General features: G+C 36.2%; 1 protein-coding gene across 2 annotated transcripts in view; it reads right to left on the reverse strand.

The window, feature by feature from the left end:
• LOC139144798 (BICD family-like cargo adapter 1) overlaps positions 1-21,425 on the reverse strand; it is a 43,654-nt gene that overhangs the window by 15,396 nt on the left and 6,833 nt on the right. For both annotated transcript variants that reach the window (XM_070715573.1, XM_070715575.1), the window contains exons 2-5: positions 7,750-7,965; positions 3,636-3,752; positions 3,138-3,284; positions 495-806 (exon numbers count right to left, since the gene is read on the reverse strand). In XM_070715573.1, coding sequence (XP_070571674.1) covers positions 495-806; positions 3,138-3,284; positions 3,636-3,752; positions 7,750-7,965 — 792 coding nt within the window. The remainder of the gene's footprint in view (positions 1-494; positions 807-3,137; positions 3,285-3,635; positions 3,753-7,749; positions 7,966-21,425) is intronic.

The following is a 21,425-nucleotide window of genomic DNA, read 5'->3' on the forward strand; positions in this document are numbered from 1 at the left end:
GGGAGTGAAAGAAAAATCAAAACATGTTGTGACTCAACAAATTATAACTTGAAACAGAATCATGTTAGCGATGTTTGTACTGAAATACACTTCTGTGTTGAAAATTTAGAATGCCTACAGCTAATCTATTTTTATTTTAACCATATTCTTATTTCAAATCATTATATTTCTCTTTTCACAATAAGATTTTCCAGTATCAGGATAGTTGTGCCATGGACATTAAAATTCAACTATGATTTTCTCAATGACCAGAGTAAGCTTGGGTAAGGGTAAGTGTCCAGTGGTATTGAGCATCAAGGGGATAAACATCTCAACACTGACTTCAATGCCTTATAACCTATGAGAGAGTTGAACTATTGATATCTACCACTTGGGCATATTATCCAGGGTGTAAATGTCAGGATATAAACTGTCTTACAACATTACAATGAATGAAAGCAGCACACAGTCTCACATCCACCCTCTACTGGCTCTATTGCTAATATTTCTCGTACCTCTTCATTGATGGTTCTCAACTGTTCAGTTTCAAAATCTACACTTCCTCTCTGCTGACTGCTTGTCGCCATGACCATATCATCATCAACCTCCTCATCACTCTCTATGTCGTCAATGCTGTATCTCCCGTGTCTTGGTTCCATCTCTACATCACTTGTATCCAAGGCGATCTGTGACTCTTCCAGCTCTTCAAACAGTGAGGGACTGTCTGTGGTCTGATGCAAGGACTGTGTTGAGAGGATTTCAACTTTCTCTTGAAGATGGCTGTTCATCTGTCGGAGTTCATTGATCTCACAATCCTTGTTATAAAGCTGTAATGTTTTGACAATAGAAATGATATTAATACGTACATGGGGCCATATACTACCCCTAGTTTGCTACACTTGGTATAGAGCAGTGTTCTCCCCAGGCCATTTTAGCGTAGCGGTCCCGCTACGCTTTTGCCTCTCCCTTCTACGCCTTGATTCTCGTCGCTACGCTTTAAAATATTCTGGCCATCCTTTAGTTCATACCCCTTGAGTAGCTACCAGCTGTTGCATGCATTGTCTTCACATTAGCGCTCACTGCAACTTTCAACCTGGTGAAAGAGTGGAAGGTATGAAGTATGGTATGCGTCCGATAAGTTGTCCGTAAGTGTTGAGAGGAACGTTAAAACAATAGAAGAATCGGCTGGGTTGTTCACAATTTTTATTCCAGAACGGCTACGACCAACAAAGACCTTTAATACTCAGCATACATCGCGGACAAGTGTTCACAGAGTTAGGCGGTGTAGCACCAGCGGGGCCTTTGATCACATTCCCATGCTTTGTTCAACAAAATGGACTGCAAAAGAAACAAAGAAGCAGTTGACTAGTGAGGTTGATTATGATTTTACAACGATGATCTTTTTTTTTGTCAGAGTACCATCACGATCGCGTTCGCGTTCACATTGCATAAATTCCAATATGGCGGCGGCCATGTTGGCCGACGTGTTTATAACGTGTTGACATTGATCCTGGCGTCGCGTGTGTGGTTCCAATCTGAAAGATTTTACACCTGATTTTCAAGTGATTCTAGTCGTACTTGGTTCATGTCTTGTGATCACCTTAGTGGTATTTTTAAAATCAAGAATCGAACGACGACGTTCAGTGGCAGTGGTTCTTAGTGGTATTTTTAAAATCAAGAATCGGACGACGATGTTCAGTGGCAGTGGTAGTGGGGGGGGGGGGGGGGGGGGGGGGGGGGGGGGGGGGGGGGGGGGGGGGGGGGGGGGGGCGGCGCTGGTTGAAATTGATCCCCGTGATGAAACATTATTCGCGGTGTTTGTCGCTCAAAAATGATATAAAACTCAGTTACATTTGAATTGTGTAAAGCTTAAACTTGTGAATTTTCCTCTTTGTTGGCAATTTTTGACAATTTTATCAGCAATATATGTATTAATGGAACTCCAATCAGACGAACCTTTCTTGCTTTCAATCTGAACTTGCTGTTACTGTTTGAATCTTCTATTTTAATTGCAATTGTATGATACTGTGATGATTTATTTAAGTGTAATAAAGGTTTCCATGATGTTCAAATTGCATACTTGTGTGTTACCATTGCATTTTGTTGTGAGTGTATATGAATGCGTGGGTGCATGTGCAAGCTTATATCCATATGCAAATATAATTAATGATATGCAAATGATTATGCAAATTAGCCGCTACGCTTTTGCTTGATCCTGGGGAGAACACTGTAGAGTATGATAAAGCTAGATATATTCTTATATTAAGAACAAGAATTTGCTAATGGGTTAACCTGGAAATGCAAACAGACCAGTGTACATTAACAAAACCCTGTGCACATACATGCATAGAAGAATGCGTATTTCCATACACAACCATCCCATGATCTCTTGGGTCTAATTGAGTCAGTAGAACTCAGCACGAACCATTTGATGATCTAGCACTAACATAAGCAACATTACTGGTACTTCTGGAAATTAGCTTCCAGAATATTTTCTTTCTATCTTTGTTTTATTATGTCAGCTAGTCTAGCTGACATAATAAAACAAAGATAGAAAGATGAGCTAGTCATGTCAGTCAGCAGTCCAGTATAGGCCATCATTCCCCTTGTACCTTCCCTAATGGAACTGTTACATCTACATTAGATGTAGATCTCAATTTTCTGTAAGGGTTGTACTACCGTCCAATCATGCAAGTCATTAGGTCACTACGGCCTAAAAAGATGAAATTAACATTAAAACTAAAGATATTCATCAAGGCAAGAACAGCAGCTGAAATGAACAAAGTCAATGCTATGGTGGCATATATACCTAGACTTCTAACCCACTGACCACGAATTTTACTGCAACACATTGCATAGGTGCATTCATATGCAGGGAAACAGTAAGGCAGAGTCAAAAACAATAAATAACATCTCTGTTCATTCTCTCCAAAATTCTAAAGCCATGGCCCCATCGTGTATTAAGAAATTACACCTGTCTGTGAAGACGTTTATAGATGTCATGTGAATATAGTCAGAGAGCAATGAAGACTTGTCTTTGATTGATCTCTTTGTAAACTGACATCCACTTACGATATATTTAACTGATTCTTTTCAATGTTTGTGCAGACCCTATTTGATCTAGTTTTTTTTTTTTTTTCATCAAAAGTGATACTGACCCGTTGTTCTGCTTCTCTGACTTGCCTTTCCAGCATCATGGCCCTGTCATTAGACTCTTCAAGGCTACAGGCAATGCTGTCTCTCTCCTCCAGCATGGCGTTTAATCTCCTTTCCAGCTCACATTTCCTGTCAGTCAACAGCTGCACCTGAAGGGTACATTTTGAAAATACGATCTTTAGAAATCTGAGAACTGTCTGAGAGCTTGAAATGATCAGAGTTAAAGGTTACCCTCTGAGGAAAATATCATCTTCAACTCTTTTCCCATCCCATTATAAGATCATATTTCATGCGTAAATGTGTATCTTCATTAATCTAGCTCTGAGGTTTCAAACACTGATTTTCAAAATCTGCACAAAGCTGTGTACAACTACACTGACAATCACTTTTTTTTTGTTGACTATTTTTTCATCATTGCGCTAGTCATAAATGTGCCATGCTAAGCACATTGTGGAAAGAAACAATGATACACAAAAAATTTTCTCTTTTGAGATACGTACCTCCTCTCGCAGTCTATCCAAGAGATGTGAGTTGCTGTGCATGGAAGATTTCTTATCGTTCAACTGAAGCTGTAGTTTTTGGATTTGTTCGCTCAGTTCATCTTCTGAAGTAGAGGCCTGAAAGCAAAAAAAATAATAAATATTCATTTAAGTAAAACTCATGAAAATAGGATATCTTCATAAATATTTAGTGAAATTTCTCTTTTAGGGAGTTGATCTTTCATTACTCCTCTTAATGTAATATTTAAAAAAATAGCGTCAATGACACTGTAGCTCCCATCCTGGACTATTTAGTGTTTGTTCTCTGGTCAGATATTTGAACATGTGTGAAAGGGATAAAGTGCATGAAGTGAAAATACTTAAATGAAATGTACTGGAGACAGTGAAATATGTTTAATGTAATTATTCAGAATATAACATGGAAAAAATACAGAATTAGATATATCGAATACTGTGATACAACCATTAACTCAACAAGTCATTTACAATGACAAAGTCCCCACTTGTAATAGGAGTATTAGTCTTGATGGGGCAGGAAAATGTGGTCATTAAGAAGTATCACTGGAGTGTATATGTTGAGATCTATGGGCACATAGGTCTATGTCGTTGTTTCCAATTTGAAACATATGAGGCATGTCTAAGTTATGGTTCTAAATCGGGAAAAAAGATCAGACCTCTAGCAGTATTGGCCAGCCAAGAAATACATATGCGCATTATAAATGAGGTACAAGATGTGACATCTTAAGGCCTAATATCCTATCAAAATTGGAGGGTATAGAACTTGTGGTTACTGAAATATGCATATATATGTATAATCAAGGTCAAAGGTCATCGAGGTCACATGACATTTTGAAAAAAATTATATTGCTAATTAATCCCTATATGCCAAAAAATCAGATCTCTAGCTCTATTCGCTTGCCCAGAATTAGATGTGTACATAATTAATGGGGTAAAGCGTGTGTTGTCATAAGGTCTCCCATCCTACTAAATACAAAGGACATAGCACTTGTGGTTATTTATTGACATAAACATTATTTTAGGTAAAAGGTCATCGAGGTCACATGACATTTGGTCAAAAAATTTCTCTCCTATAGTTATCCCTATACACCAAAAATCAGACATCCAGCTCTATTGGGGCTCAGAATGAGATATGCGCATAATTATTGAGGTACAGTATGTGGCGTCATAAGGTGTCCAATCATACCAAACATGAAGGGTGTAGCACTTGTGGTTACCGAGTTATGGAAAAATATGTATATTTGAGGTCAAAGGTCACCGAGGTCACGTGACATTTTGTCAAAAAAATTGTTTTGCTAAGTTATCCCTATATACCAAAAATCAGACCTCTAGCTCTATTGGCTCGCTCAAAATTAGATATGTACATAATTAATGAGGTACAATATGTGGCGTCATAAGCTGTCCCATCATACCATACATGAAGGGTGTAGCACTTGTTGTTACTGAGTTATGGACAAATATGTATATTTGAGGTCAAAGGTCACCGAGGTCACGTGACATTTTGTCGAAAAAATTGTATTGCTAAGTTATCCCTATATACCAAAAATCAGACCTCTAGCTCTATTGGCTCGCTCAAAATTAGATATGCGCATAATTAATGAGGTACAATATGTGGCGTCATAAGGTGTCCCATCATACCATACATGAAGGCTGTAGCACTTGTGGTTACTGAGTTATGGACAAATATGTATATTTGAGGTCAAAGGTCACCGAGGTCACGTGACATTTTGTCGAAAAATTGTATTGCTAAGTTATCCCTATATACCAAAAATCAGACCTCTAGCTCTATTGGCTCGCTCAAAATTAGATATGCAAATAATTAATGAGGTACAATATGTGGCGTCATAAGGTGTCCCATCATACCATACATGAAGGCTGTAGCACTTGTGGTTACTGAGTTATAGACAAATATGTATATTTGAGGTCAAAGGTCACCGAGGTCACGTGACATTTTGTCAAAAAAATTGTTTTGCTAAGTTATCCCTATATACCAAAAATCAGACCTCTAGCTCTATTGGCTCGCTCAAATTAGATATGCATAATTAATGAGGTACAATATGTGGCGTCATAAGGTGTCCCATCATACCATACATGAAGGCTGTAGCATTTGTTGTTACTGAGTTATGGACAAATATGTATATTTGAGGTCAAAGGTCACCGAGGTCACGTGACATTTTGTCAAAAAAATTGTTTTGCTAAGTTATCCCTATATACCAAAAATCAGACCTCTAGCTCTATTGGCTCGCTCAAAATTAGATATGTGCATAATTAATGAGGTACAATATGTGACATCATAAGCTGTCCCATCATACCATATATGAAGGGTGGTAGCACTTGTGGTTACTGAGTTATGGACAAATATGTATATTTGAGATCAAAGGTCATCAAGGTCACATGACATTTTGTCAAAATATCCAAGATATCTGTGTGAACGGATGGACTCACGGATGGACGAACAGACGGACATGACCCAATCTATAAGCTCACTGGACTTCATCCGTGGGGACTAAAAATTGTGTCACTGCATCCTTTTTGCAATATGAATACGATGAGAAACTAAATTTTTATTTTTCGTGGCCTTATACATGGGAGTCTATGGAGATCTGCCTGATACATGGGAGTCTATGGACGTGTAAACTAAAAATATGCAAATTTCACCACGATTTGCCCAAATTTGGGAAAGGTCACTCCTATGCACTTCCATACCAAGTTTCAAATCAATCGGACTTGTGGTTTCAGAGCAGGAGATTTTTTGACCAAAAATGGGAGAAAATTACAAAAAAATTCATGAAAAATAGCAAGTCCAAGATACTGACCCAAGATGTGCACAATCATTTCATGTCAGCCCAAAGTACTTACATGCTAATTTTTCATGTAATCTGCTCAGTGGTTATTGAGTTTTTTCAATTTGACTGTTTTTACATTTTTTCACTTAATTTGCATATTTTTGGCAATGACAACTTCATTTGAACAAAATCTCATCTACAGCCCATCATCCATGTACACACCAAATATCAAGATGAAATGTACAGCGGTTTTGGAGTTTTTGATGTTGACGGACAGACATACAGACATACAGACATACAGACGTACAGACATACAGACATACATACATACAGACATTTCCCTAGCCTATAAGAATAGCTTCCATTGCCATATATACATATGGCTATGGGAGCTAATAACAGTTTTTGAGAATCTTTTTTTGCTTCATGACATCATGCACTACTACATGTAAATAGGCAAACATGAAACAGTCAAGCTCTTTTACATAATTGTTACCATGAGGACAAAGAAAATGCTTGAGGTAACCATGGTGGCATTCGATTTGAAGTTGTGAACTTTGCACATACCGGTATTGTATGTAGAAATAAGTTCGACTTTTTCACCACCATGGTTTGGCCCAAATCCATTAGTATCAATGCTGAGTGTGACCTGTTTACAGGGCATTGGGGTGAACAGGTTAAAACTTTGAAGCCTGACCCCTTGATAACCTGTGACATCATGAGGAAATTTACTTCCAAAACTTACCATTTTTTCACACACAAAGTTTGATACTTTTACACTGTGCACTGTTTGCCTAACCAATTTACCATTTCAAGTGTTTTGACCCCTTGTATTTTACACATTTTCATTGTTAATATTAACTTTTATTTAGTCATTTTAGATTCCCAGAGAATGTTAATTATGTAGAAGCAAAACATTGAGTGAACGTGTGTGTCTGCAGCCTTGGGTAGGTGATTTTTGGCTGGTGGGGGGGAATTGTACTATTTAACTTGCCTGATGGACATATAGCAAGTAATTTCAGACTTTTGGGTCACTGCAATCGGAGGTGTTGGGTACACAGGGACACCGTGTGTGAGACATCATTATCAGGGCCGGGACTGTTTTCCTAAGACATGACACTTTTCAAATTACCTACCTTGATGTTTGGCTATCTTTTTTCACAGATTTCCTACTCTGGTGAAAATTAAATTGATGATCATAATAGACTAGTATAATATGATACTGTAAATGCTGCCCTCAAAAAATATAATGCCAAAATAAAGGTACTCTAGAAATGTCAAATGAATTCTCTGGGGATAGATGACGTTACCTGTTGAAGCTGCGATGACAGTCGATGGTTTTGCTCTGAAAGTTCGCGCACAATTTGCTGTTTCTCTTTCTCAGCGGCTCTCAGATTCTGTTTCTGGTCGTCAAGGTCTCTCTGCAGCCTGACCATCTCTCCCTGTACGTCCATCATCCTGCCCTCATACTGACCCTCAATGCTTTCCAACCTCAGCTTTAATTCATATCTCTCTTGTTCCAATCTCTGAAAGATAAATCAGCCAAAGTTATTTCACAAATATTTCACATTTTGTTTTTATTTTTTTTTTGGACAAAAGATGATAACAACAAGCCAAGTGGGTGAAAATACGTCATGTTTTGGATCAATACCGCTTTTTACTGACTTGGCTGATGGGGAAGTGATACAGTTATTACTGTCTGGCAGGAAAAGGTTAATGGATATATTGGGCAGAGAAAGTATGAGTATAGCTATTAAATCCTGAAATTATGTGGATAGTTTGATCTTGTGGTTAGAGGATGTAATTTTACTGTTGGGTTTGGCAGTCAAATTTGATTATTGAAGAATCACAGCCTAAACTGTGCTAGTTCAGCCTTATTCACTAGTGTATCACCAACCTAGCAACTTATTTTAACAAAGAAATATGTCTATAATTCTTCCATGAAATCTGTGAAATTTTCAACTTCAACCTTCGCAAATATAGTACAAGATATGGAAAAAGTATTTGTTAAAGAATGGTATCTAAGGAAGGATAGGTGAAAACGGAAACATTACGTATAGACTAATCAAATACTGCATGCTTTTCCTTAATCTTTAATAGTTCCTCGTTTGTGTTTCTTCCCTAATTTTGTCTCATTTTTGCTGTTGTCATTGTTTTCTTGCTGTGTTTGATAACAAAAAACCAAAAGAAAAACACAAAGCAAAAAACAAAAACCAATCATACTTGTACTACCATATATCAATATGTATATCATACAATGTACATGTATCGGTAAACACAGATAACCTCCATCCATAGAAAAGTATGTACCATGTAAGAAAGGTTTCTCTACTTGTGAATTAAGCTACTGGTACTTAAATGTAACGATTTATGGATGATTGTAATTCAACTGTTTGTGGCTTATCTCCAACAATCTCCCATTGACAGAATTGCATGATGTGTCAGTCTCCCGATGACAAACAGCATTATTAATGAAACCCTTGGGAATACCTGAGACCCAGTACAGATGTGTTTTACATGGCAAAATGCACGTATTGCTACTTGTTCGCCTCTTTCGTGCTTGCTGCTATTTACAAAAAACTAATATGACGAAAAAATTAATGGACAACACATTAATAACTATTACAATACAATTGTATGGTGTGTATGTGGATGTATTTCAGGAACCTTGGTTGTGGAAATTGTATTTGCTTGTATAAACCAAAGTTACAGATATTTTTGACCTTTTTGAAAACACTGTCAAAACCTCACCCACTTTTGTATCTCAACCCTAAAACTTGTTCTCACTTCCCAGTCAACAGATGGCCAGGTGACATGTTGCCAGTAAACGGTATATTTAGGACTTTAAATATAGTCTGAAATTTGCAGTACCATGTTTGACCCCTACTCCTTAAATGATCACAACGCTGGCTTACTAAGGCGAGTGTTAGAAGGTGAACAAACAGAAATACTGACACTCAAATGTATATCGAAAGATCGGATCAAAAAAATCTATAAATACATATGTACTGTTTCGGTAGAAATGCTGCATACTGAAATATCGTATCATGGTACGTGATTAGTGTTTTTATGCAGTATCATGCACATACTATGAGGTTATTACGATAATTCCGCAAAGGATGCACGAGGACATTGGCGCAGCGTATCGCCCAACGTGAAGTGGAGGGCAATGCGTGGCGCCAATCCTTTGCGGTATTTTCGTGATAGCCTTATTATTATACATCTTACATTCCTGACTGGGGCATCAAATTGTCAGAGAGGTGACCGTTTTCGTGCAATATTGTCAACAATTTTTCTTCCGATTTTATCATGCCAGTGTGGAACGCTATCTCGGACGCACTTCTGCAAGTTTTGGAGTGTGTGCACTACACACGTACGTACAGAGCGCGCGAGAGACATATTCTGGCACTCATCCAATGGGTCCCTTTAAGTTTTCTATGCATACCACGTGGCGGCCGCTATGTATGTTACACACGTAACCGTGCCTTTACAAAAAAATCTTGTGATTTGATCAGAAACAGGGAAATTTGTATAGAGAGTTTGTGTTGCAATGTAGATGGTGTTAATCATGATATCCAGTTTTTTTTACACTTATTCATAATCATTATATTTAGCCTTCAAACACTTATTAAAGTTAGATCCTCCGATTGAGAGACAATTAATGTGAATGGTATGTTATGGACGTAATGGGAATCCTCGATCTTCCTGCATTATGGCGGTTGTCATGGTAATGACTTAGATTTCGCAATTCTCACTTCTTTTGTGCTGAGAATGAGATGATAAAGTTTATGGTTCGATCCTTGTCTGAATTATATGTGTTGCCTGAGACTCCCTGGCAGTAAATTATAGATATCCTCATGTTTGATGATATTGCTAGTACGTGTAATTGTATGATATTGGTGGAACTAACAAATTATTTTTAGGGAAACAGAATAGGGAATAAAGATTCACGGATCTGTGACTGTATTGTACCTTTGCATGAGGTGATGATAGAGCAAAATGAATCGATTGTGTTATCCACAGAGAGGGAGTTTGTTCATGATTGCATATGCATTTGACAGTGATATATCTGGAGCTTTCACTCAAGCACACATTCATCTCTGTGGTTGAAATTCACCCAGCACACTATCTTGAACATGCTCAGATGTCGGATAGCTATTGTTGATCTTGTCAATGCCATCGAATTTGAGCTAAATATTGTGTGAACCACTCACTGCTGCAGCATCACTTTAAATTCAACCACACATCTCACAAACACCTAAAGTCTACAGTTGATCTGTTTGACTTGTTTAAGTTTACCAGAATTATATTGATCGAAACTATGACTGTACAGTTCACTAGAATACAAATGAAGCTCAGCATTTCAATCTCCTGAAAGTAGAGATAATACACCTATGTTTGGTGCTACCCTGTGGGCACCACCCACTACCCTTATCACAAGTGACATCATCATGTCAAACAAAAGATTGTGTAATCTCGCAATGCTCACCTTAAAATGTCAAAACCTCAGGTAGGGACCTGTGTAACATTGTTTAATCTCATTCTATCAGGAAAAACACAGGAAGTCTGGGTTCAACATTTCCATAATCCTCAACACACTGCCCTTTTAAGTCGTAAATTTAACTTACATAAAATGATGACTCAGAGACCGGCATTCTTCAAAGTTCATATGTACATGTACTAAGCTTATACGTATTTTTTCTTCATATTTAAAAAAATGTTTTTAACTTTTACATATACCTATACATTTTGTATCAAACCATTCATTAAAAGAGCATTATTTTAGGTTGTTATTTTACAAGTATTGTGACTAATATCAATATCTAAATATCAGAATTACAGCGAACGTCAAAATGAACCGGAGATCAACTTTGATAAGCCCCTATCAATTTCCCTCGTAATCTTCCAATATCCCTTGGAAAACACCGAGGTACTTTGGTTAGTGTTGCCGATAAACAGGCCAATAAACATACAAGGCGCCTGCTGTGTTACTGCCATTCGATCTCCCTTCTATTTCTGGCTCCCTTTCCGGAAGAAACCATTTTGAAGCCCAAAGTGGTTGACAAGAAATGAAATAAAGCGTGCGATTTTAAGACCTTTAATTGTAATAATAATTTCAAACTCGATTTTTCACAGAACTTGTTTTGCATTGTTACGTGCGTCGATCCTGTTATCGTGAAGTATTTCCCGTATGCAGTCATGTCACATGACATACTTTATCCAAATTGAATAGTAAATTCCATGAGCTTGTAAACAACTGTCAGTGTGAGAGCCCGATAAAATTAGAAACATTCACATGGATAAAATTAGAAACATTCACATGGAACGACTGAAATACAGCCAGTTAGTATATCTAGTGAAAGACAATGTTGTTGTACTGAGTGAGGCCCTGATTTGACTCTCGGCGGCTGGTGAACTTCTACTCGTGGAAATGCCCAGTTCTACGGTATTTCATTATGACATCGTTCACAGTGCTGAGCGATGCATTTCTGTGTCAATACTGGTTTGGGAAACGCCTGTCAACCATTTTTCTATGATGCTCTTTCTTGCCTAAAATTCCATTGCAAGGCAAATCGATGTCGACAGAAAAAAAATATGCTCACGATTTTATGAACTGGCATACCTTGATTACATCAGGGTCTCTCTATAGGCCCTAATGCAGTGCACATACTGATTGACAACCATAGATAAGACAGCAAAACTCAGCCGAAATTTCCAAGATTAACTGACACAGTGTTTTATATCGCTGTTTTAAATCAAACTGATTACACAATCTCTGGATACAGAAATGGTATTTTAATGAAATTCAGCATCAAAAAATCCTAAAACTTGACATGAGGACGTCATGTGCCGATCAACAGCATAGTGCACGTGTGAACTGGCATTTATTGACTCATGGACTGTAGAGTGTAGAGAAACTGTCTATGATTGACTGCACGGAAAAGCAGTCTGCATCTTGTGAAAACAACAACATAGCAGTGAAAATTGTAATAGTCACCAGTAAAACTCTTCACAGATGAAAGGATAATTGCTTCAAACTAATAAACTTCATGTTCAGAGGATGAAAACTAACATCCGCTGTGGTCCGTGAGTGAAAATAAACAATGGCTGACGTAACTGTGTAATGAACTATACTATTCAGGTGACGGGGGTGGGCAGGGTCAAAAGATCAAGAAAGTACTGGGAAAACGTGTCATTTTCCTAACAATACTGTCTCGGGATCTCCAGCGTCCCATTGTTTGTAATATATAACAAGTATGCCATGAGCTTGTTGAATACACTGATATCAAACAGCCATAGCTGTAAACTGGCGCAAAATGGTTTGATCCATGCAGAAGCTTGCATAGGGAGATCGAATGGAGATAGCACAGCAGGCGCAGTGTATGTTTACTGACCAAATACCTCGGTGTTTTCAAAGGGGTATCGGAAGATTGCCAGGGAAATTGATAGGGGCTTATCAAAGTTGATCTCCGGTTCATTTTGACGTTCGCTGTAATACATTTTGACATAATTATCCAGAAAGGCAAATAACAACACGTAGGCTGAAAGGCAATGAAGACCCTATTGAACATCATGTACACTGGAAAGTAAAAAGGTTCATGGTAATTTTGTAGCCTGATACTATAAAAACAGACTGAGAGAGAAACTTAAACATTTTAGCACAGAAACATACAGACATCTACATCCATTTCTACATGGTACATCCCATTTATTATACTTATGGAAATTACCATTTCCTGAAAGCACTGTAATGTTTCTACGATTCTCCTGCTTTGCTGACGCAATGTTGAAGTCTTTTGAGTTGTAAGGGTACGCTTGTCTCGCGTCACTATTAAGGTATTCAATACAGACTCTTCTTGAATTTCAATGATCTACCTGACTGGCGGATGTAGGGCAGACCGCTAAATGCTTGTTGGTGGCCATCAATGTACTCTTGTACCTTTGAATTCATTGATCTGAATTGAATTTGTGCGTCACTTGAATATGTGCGTCACTACACAGTTGGAAATGGAAATTTCTTCCTTATTACAGAAACTGTACATTACTGTCTTACACGCTGTAAATGACACCCCCTCCAAAGCCTACCTGTATCCACATTACACCAAATGACATCCGGCAAACATGAGTAAGCTTGTGAAAAATAGCAATATTTCAATACCATATGAAATATTTCTTTTCTTTGCACTGAAACTTAATTAAAGGCCAATTAGCTGTATCTTTTTGTATTTTTTTTTTTGGCAAGGTGGTTTGAAATCTAATGAAACTTGTGAAAAAATGCTTACTAAAGTGTGACCATACAACAGTTTTCAAACAGTGGTGAAGAATGCACAACTTAGATTTTAACAACTGATTAATTTTTGGGTTGCAACTAAAATATGGTCGCTGAAAATAAATGTGTAAGCATGTGAATTTATTCGGCTAAATCCAGCACCACGGATTGGAATACTGACATTATCAAAGACAATATGGCTTAAGAACAGGAATTCAAAACATCTCTCTCAAGATGGTTGGTAATTTTTGGTAAGAAAAATGAAAAAAATGTACAGCTTGGCGCTTTAATGACCATCACAAAAAACTCTGACTAGATGAAATGGAAAAGGCTGTAAATTACCAAAGTTTCTGTATGTAATGCTTTCATTTTCAGCTTATATTAAAATGACAGATTACAAAAATAAATCATTTTGGTCAAAGAAAAAGAACTATTGTTTCTCAGCTTTTTTTTTACAAAATCACCAAATTTTGTCATCATTTACTTTGGATAAACTCTTTTGTGTAGCCTTGTAGAGGACTGTGAACCAAAAACTGCGGAGTAATTTTATTCCTCCAGTGCAAGTAAATTTACCTGTGTTGCATTTTAGTAAAAAGCCAGCAAATCAATAATGTACATTTGATCTGGGAAAAGATGAGGTATGGGTTACAGTTTCATTTGTGATGAAAGAATTTTTGTAAATGTAGCCCATGGCAAAACAACTCTGAGGTTTTTCCATCTTACACGACTAAGTGAAGCTTTCAGTTGATTATATTCATTTCTTCATGTTTTTCATATTGAAATAAATAGATCAATTGACAGGGTATATCCAGGTACGCACACAGAATTATCATTGTTATATATAACTCACTCCAGGGGTCTGGACTCGATTGCATCGCCAAACATTTCATTATGCATGCTGCAAGATTTTGAGCCAAAGGCTTAATCAATCACACCTGTAAGTATAAAGGGGTGCCTGAGATTACGATTTGAGAAAAGTGATTTTGTAAAGGAATCAGACTTTTGCATTGGTGATATTGTGCAGAATATGGACGTATGAATCTTTTGATAAATTCACTGTTGGGTGTACTTATATGCTAGTACAGATACGATCCTTTATTGATACTCTAAATCAAAGAAACATTATAAATCAACCTGAAACAGTCTGAAAATAACAGATTTTACCTTTTTTATAAAAAGTTTACTCATCTTACAGTAAACAGTGTTTGTGCTAGCACTGATCTAAATTATCATTGCAAATATGACACAATAAACAAACTATGAGTAATTATGTATCATCATTAAACAGTGGTGAAAAATGTTACCAACCAAGAATTGTCAATAAATGTTTTTCTAACAATCACTTGACTCAGAAGACAAATCCCTCACTTTCACATTTTATAAAAATTTGGTGGCAATCAATTGACTTTGACGTGGCAATGTCATATTATTGCACATCTACAAATGTCCAATTGATCTGAGCTACACTGTAACATTTGTGATCTCCTGATTGAGGTGGGTCACCCAACACATACTACAGCTATATGCAAATGCTCAGGGGACAGCACTAGCATGGCCTTGACAAGAAAATTGTACAACACAAACAAGGTATTAGAGTGACCACCATACAATAGTAATTGTCCTCAAAAGCTGTCCTCAAGAACCTCTGTTTAAAAATTTACATCAGGTGACATAAAAAATTTAACAAGGACCAGCGACCTTGACGCCCAGGTTTTGATGAATTTTATTCATTACTTTCACGATAGATAATGAGTTATTATTGAACAAATACTATGATCCCTTTCATATTACTGAGTATTTTTGCAACTTACCTTGCTTTTAATGGTCGGATTTTCTATTTGTATCAGTCATGAAAATCAAGTAATAAACCTTTGAAAATACAGAATACTGAAACGATTAAAGCTCTATTCTGAGATAAAACACCCTGAAAAGGGCTGTCCACATTACATTACTCATGATGAGGCCATCTTCAGTGCTTACCAAAATCCACAGCTGTGATGTGCATTCTTAATTAATTTTGTGTTACTGATACAATAAACTGAAAAATTCACGATCAAATACAACAGTTTCTGTGGCAATGAAATTCCTTTGCACATAAACACTGCTGGAAAAATGGGAAGACTGCTGGAAAAATATAAAGGCAATTGTTAAGTAACATTACGGAATGCATTAAATGGCTAGGATTTAAAATCGAATGTACAATTATTCATGCCTGAGACTTCTATTCATGGCCACTACAGTATAAACATAAACATACTGGTCCATTTACGTTAGATGGGCAGCTGTTGCAGGGTACTGTGAACTCTGTCTATTTTGCCCATTGACTCAGTTTAGTTTGATGCAAATCCTATTCTATTTCTACAGAATATGTCTGTTCACTGACATGTTGAATACCTTTACAGGTTCTGATATTGTCCCTCACCTCAAACAGCCCTGTTTGCATTCCCATCAGTCGATAACAGTTAAATAATGTAATACCGATTGACTGACGTGTGAGTTTTAACAACGACGAAAACAGATTTATGATGCAAATAATTTTTTCCACTCAGTACTTTAGGAAACACTGATTATGGGTAACAGCTTTGCTGTACCAACTCTTAAACTGACAACATGGGTTGAACCCAGTTTCGAAACTGTTGCCATAACGACAAGAAGTAACAACACCCCTGTATTGTTTTCAATTCACCAAGGATGATACAAAACAATCCACTGTTTCCAGGAAACATTATGGCATTATGATTACTTTCAACAGTGTTGAAAACATGTAATTAATTGACTTATACCAACCATGGTCACTATAGTGAGCTAATTTTGCAAGCATCAAACATTTATGCATCACAGATAATGCCATTCAAATCACCAATTTACGGTGTTTGTGAAAAGATCAATCAGACTAGATGTATGAAAATTCATGTTGCCAATTTGAAATTATAATGAATGATAATTGATGAAAGGTCCATAACACAACACACACAATCAGGAATATGTGATGGCACCGAGTTTCCCGGTATCCACACCCAGGTAAACATACAATGTACTCAACTATTGACCATGCATCATTGAGCAGTGCAGCATGTCCTGAAAATGAAACACACCCTTTTTTATTTTTATACTTTTTTGAATTGCAAGTCATGACACATATCTTTTTGTTTGTGTAGTTTTTGATGAAATTAGATTTATAGCATATATTTCGCACATATCACTGAGTTATGCTATACTGTACTATGGAAATTTCACGAGAACATTTTAAAACACACGCGGTCTAATCAGCATTGACAAAGTGATAATAAGCAATTAACTAATTGATCAAGCAAAATTGACAGATACTCCCATTCACATGAATCATCAGTAATATTAATAGTCTTTATACATTCAATGATTTGCCACACAATGTTTATGTTATGTTGATAACAATGTTACACCCTAATTGATCACCTTACCTTTCAAAGCTTTTAGAAAATTCTGCACGAAATAATATTACAAAAATTGAATTTCCACATCTACTTCGAATTCAGATACGTGAAAAAGTTCCGGTACACATATTAGAATTTTATATTGAACACACGGCATTGTGAACAAGGAACTGCCAAAGCTGGGATCTCTACAGCAACAGACCCAATACCCCCCCCCCCTCCTGAACTATAACGAAACAATAATAGCAAAACTAAAACAAAGACTTTCTAGGTGGGTATTTGCAAATGCAGATCACTGCTATTAAATTATAGTTGTACATATTATTTAAACTGCATCTCTACAATGTGATTGAAAAAATATGCCAGCTACACTTGAATAAACTGCACTAATGAACAGACTTCATGAACAGTGTTAATGAGTTAATGAGTTACGCTTTCTTCTTGGTACAAGTCAGCTTGCATGCTGCAACAATTCAACATCGTTCAGCAAAGATGTACTACCTTACTTCATGTGGTGAATCACTTTGAGATAATCCTGATATACACACTTTAACCTGTATCGAAAAAACTGAAGTCCATTCAAGGGGGGTTTGTTTTCACAGATCACACATCGCACTTGGTGTTCATCAGCTGATCAGTGTACCCTCCTAGCCAAAATACATTATTGACAGAAACTTTCAAGCTGATACACTTAAAAGACTGGTATAGTTAGGCTGAGGCACTACAAATTTTTCACAAAATTCAATTGCCTAGCTGACACGCAATCAATGCACTGTAAGCTTTTATTTATTGAAAGGTTGGCACACACTGGTAAATATCTCATTCATTATATTACATTGATTATTACTGAAATAGAACTATTTTTTGTTTGTCACTGAGTGTATCTCTCTGTAAAATTTTATTAGTGATAAATTTTTCTTTCATTGCTTTCAAGTTGGTCACTTGTAAAAGTCTATCCTATTTTTTATCGCTGCATAAATACTAGTGAAGTGATGACCTTTGACACAAAAGCCAGTGTTATGTAGGCCTTATCAGCATGGAATATATAGAAATGATCTCACTTATCTCACAGATAATTGTCATTACAACCATCTGTTCCTTTTCATGAATATTCATATTTTGTAAATGCAATGGACTGGGCTGTGAATATTTTTTCTGTCACTTTGACTATTTTTATGGATTAATTCCATCAGCTGGCATCGTTGCAATCAGTACAGTTGTTATCTGCACAGACAGCTTTCAATGCAATACTGCTACAGTTTGGTAGCTTTTTTATAACATAGTTTTCTTTTGATAGCATTGAAAGAAAACTCCATGTTAATATGATCTTTAAAAACAGAATAACACAATAAAAAGGAACTGCAACAGGCCAATTCCTTAACTTTAAAATAATTATATTTCCTGAGATGAGCATAGAAATTGTAAATTTTTCATAATAAATAAATACAAATATCACCTCAATGACTGTAACTGCAAAAGGTGGATGTGATATGTTTGTGATGCTTTGTACTGTAATTTTTATTGAATAATCCCCTTCACCTGATTTTAAAACTTTTCACAAATGTACCGTACCTGAAAGTCAATGATAATTTAAAGTCTGAATAATAACTTGTCAAGGAGGGTCGATATGCTGTTTTTGAAGCTTTGTACAGTAATTTGTGTTAGATAATCCCAATGCTTTATTCTAACAATTTCTAAGAATGTGTGATACTTTGAATTTTAAGTGCCCAGAAACTTCACTGAGAAAAAATTAATTTCAATATTTAACAAAGAAATTGTTTTTAATATTTCAAGGCATAGCCCTGCTATACCAATAGGGCACTCTACAATGCTAAAATTATATATTATATAACATTATTATATCTAATTTTAATACATATTATATATCGAAATTCAACATTCAACAATTTGTCTTTATTATTTCAAGCTCTGCCATACCAATTGGACATTCTAAAATGCTGAAATTATATTTACTCATGACCAATCTACACCAGAACGCATCACTAAAAGAAATGAGAACACAGAAATAGCGAACACATTCTTTCTTAATTGTCATGGCACTGAGTCTAATGAATATTGACAAATTTTCCTAAACAAAGCACTTGAGAATACTCAGACTAAGAGCAAATATGTTTAAAGTAGAATGACGTATTGACAGTGCTATATCCTAGACAGTTTGTAAATCTATTGAATTGTCAATGACAATTTGTTGATTACATCGAGACATTCTATTTTTTTTATCAGAATTAACGACCTTTTGACCTGCCATCCACACAACAGTTCTGCCTTATCTCAATACTTGACTAATGATGATATAACAACTAGGTATGATTTTTGAGGTAAACTCAAAGATAAAATTGTAAAAGGGCTGTATAGACACGATCAATGCATACAGCCATACCACACAAAAAATGTCTCAACAGAGACGACACTGAATAGGGACCCTCTTCATCTCAGAATATATTTAGGTTACTTCTCTATTTCCACATCAATTCTCTTGTGGCTCAACTTCCTGTGTTAATGCTGATTGGTTGTAAGGCTACAATATTTGGCAATTTTTGTGAAGTTTTTATGGTACTCAATGGGCCAAATAAAACCTGCAGACTCTCTGCCCTTAATTCTTTGACATTTTACAAGGACATTTATCATTGTACGTTACTACCAAGGATGATTCTCAATTGCAACAATTATTGTCAGCCTGTGTTTTTTCATTTTGAATTTTTTTAAAAGTTGTCTGCCGTTTAATGGAGTTATGTTCTCTCTCATTTTCACAACTCTGAGCTTAAGTAAAACTCCTGTACCGGTAAAAGACCGGTAGAGAAGCAGTCTCTGTCTACTGTAGTTACCATAACAATTTTCAATGGAGTATTGACAACTTACATAGAATCAAACTCTCAGTTTCACTTTTTACACAGGTTCCTGTGGCAAATACTGAAAAACTGCCGTCATGATTTTGACAAATTTGCAAGCAAGACAGACCCTGAATTTCTCGATGATGACAACATTGTATGTCTTCCTTTCCTTTTGGTACAGGAAACACACACAAAAGGTGATAAGTGTGTCTGAAAGCGGGGAAAAAAGGGAACTTTAACATCCAATCTTCAGGATGTTGAGTCATGACTATGGCAGACGAATTACCATACAAAAACATGTATGCCATTACCAATGGTAGGATATCTCAAAACACTGGAAATTTATTGATGCTCATATTAACCTTCAAATCATGATAATCTACATGTACAGTAGTTGCACATTATTTATTCCATTAGATCCATCGTCTAATTTATTTGACAATGATAAGTAAGGTACATGAGATATTTCAAATATTTTTTCTAATTTCAAAAACGATTGATTAAAGTCCTGAAATACATATAATGTTCATGTAGCACTACCAAATCAACAAACCAATGTAGTTACAATTCTGTCCAATTTTTGCATTCAATTTTAGTTGCAAAACATGAAACATCAATATGCTGAATGGTAAAAACCAGAGGAAAAACAAAAAAGAGTCAAGAAAGCTGAGCAGTAATCTTAGAATAAATTTAGAAATCTTTCCCTTTATGTACCAATCATTACCTGTTTTTTCAAACCATTTAGTTTTATCGCCTTGAAGTTAATTGCAGTCAGATCACAAAAAAACCTCAAACAGCCACATTCAGCAATGAAAGGTAAAGCCGACAAGAACGGAAAAAGGTCTGTCTGCCTTGAATACTGACATCATTGCCAATTCAATGTACATAAATCATTGAATCCAATGACCTTTCACCCACTGCTGTGCCATACGCAATACAGATTCTGTCGATGTGTTGATGTTTTTCTTTTCTGCGTCTTGAAATTACTGTGCAATTTTCAATGGCAATATCAAAAATCTAATTAATATTGTTCAGGGGTTATGTATCTGCAATCCACAAACTGCATTTTCAAATACTGATGAATAATGATAATAAGCCAGGATTCTATATATTTCATTAATTAAACTTCCGCTCTGAAAGCACTTTCTACAATGATTGATACTACTTTCTATTTCCTCTCTCTGGAAGGCCACACACATCATCAAAGTCACTTTGATAAAAATCCACATCCTGATGTTTTTGTTGTTAATCACACCAATCACACATATGTGGGAAATATATAATTTTGGAACAAAATATCAAGCATTTCTTTTGTGACAGGAATCAACTTCTTTATGAATTTATTTCACATGGGGACAATTTTGATGATGGAAAATTATTAGCTCAAGAAATCTACCCTTAGATTAATGCTCAAGAATTTCAATAAAGAGGTACTAATCAGAATATCATTT

This window comes from Ptychodera flava, chromosome 12 (assembly GCF_041260155.1).
Source record: "Ptychodera flava strain L36383 chromosome 12, AS_Pfla_20210202, whole genome shotgun sequence".
Taxonomy (NCBI): Eukaryota; Metazoa; Hemichordata; class Enteropneusta; family Ptychoderidae; genus Ptychodera; species Ptychodera flava.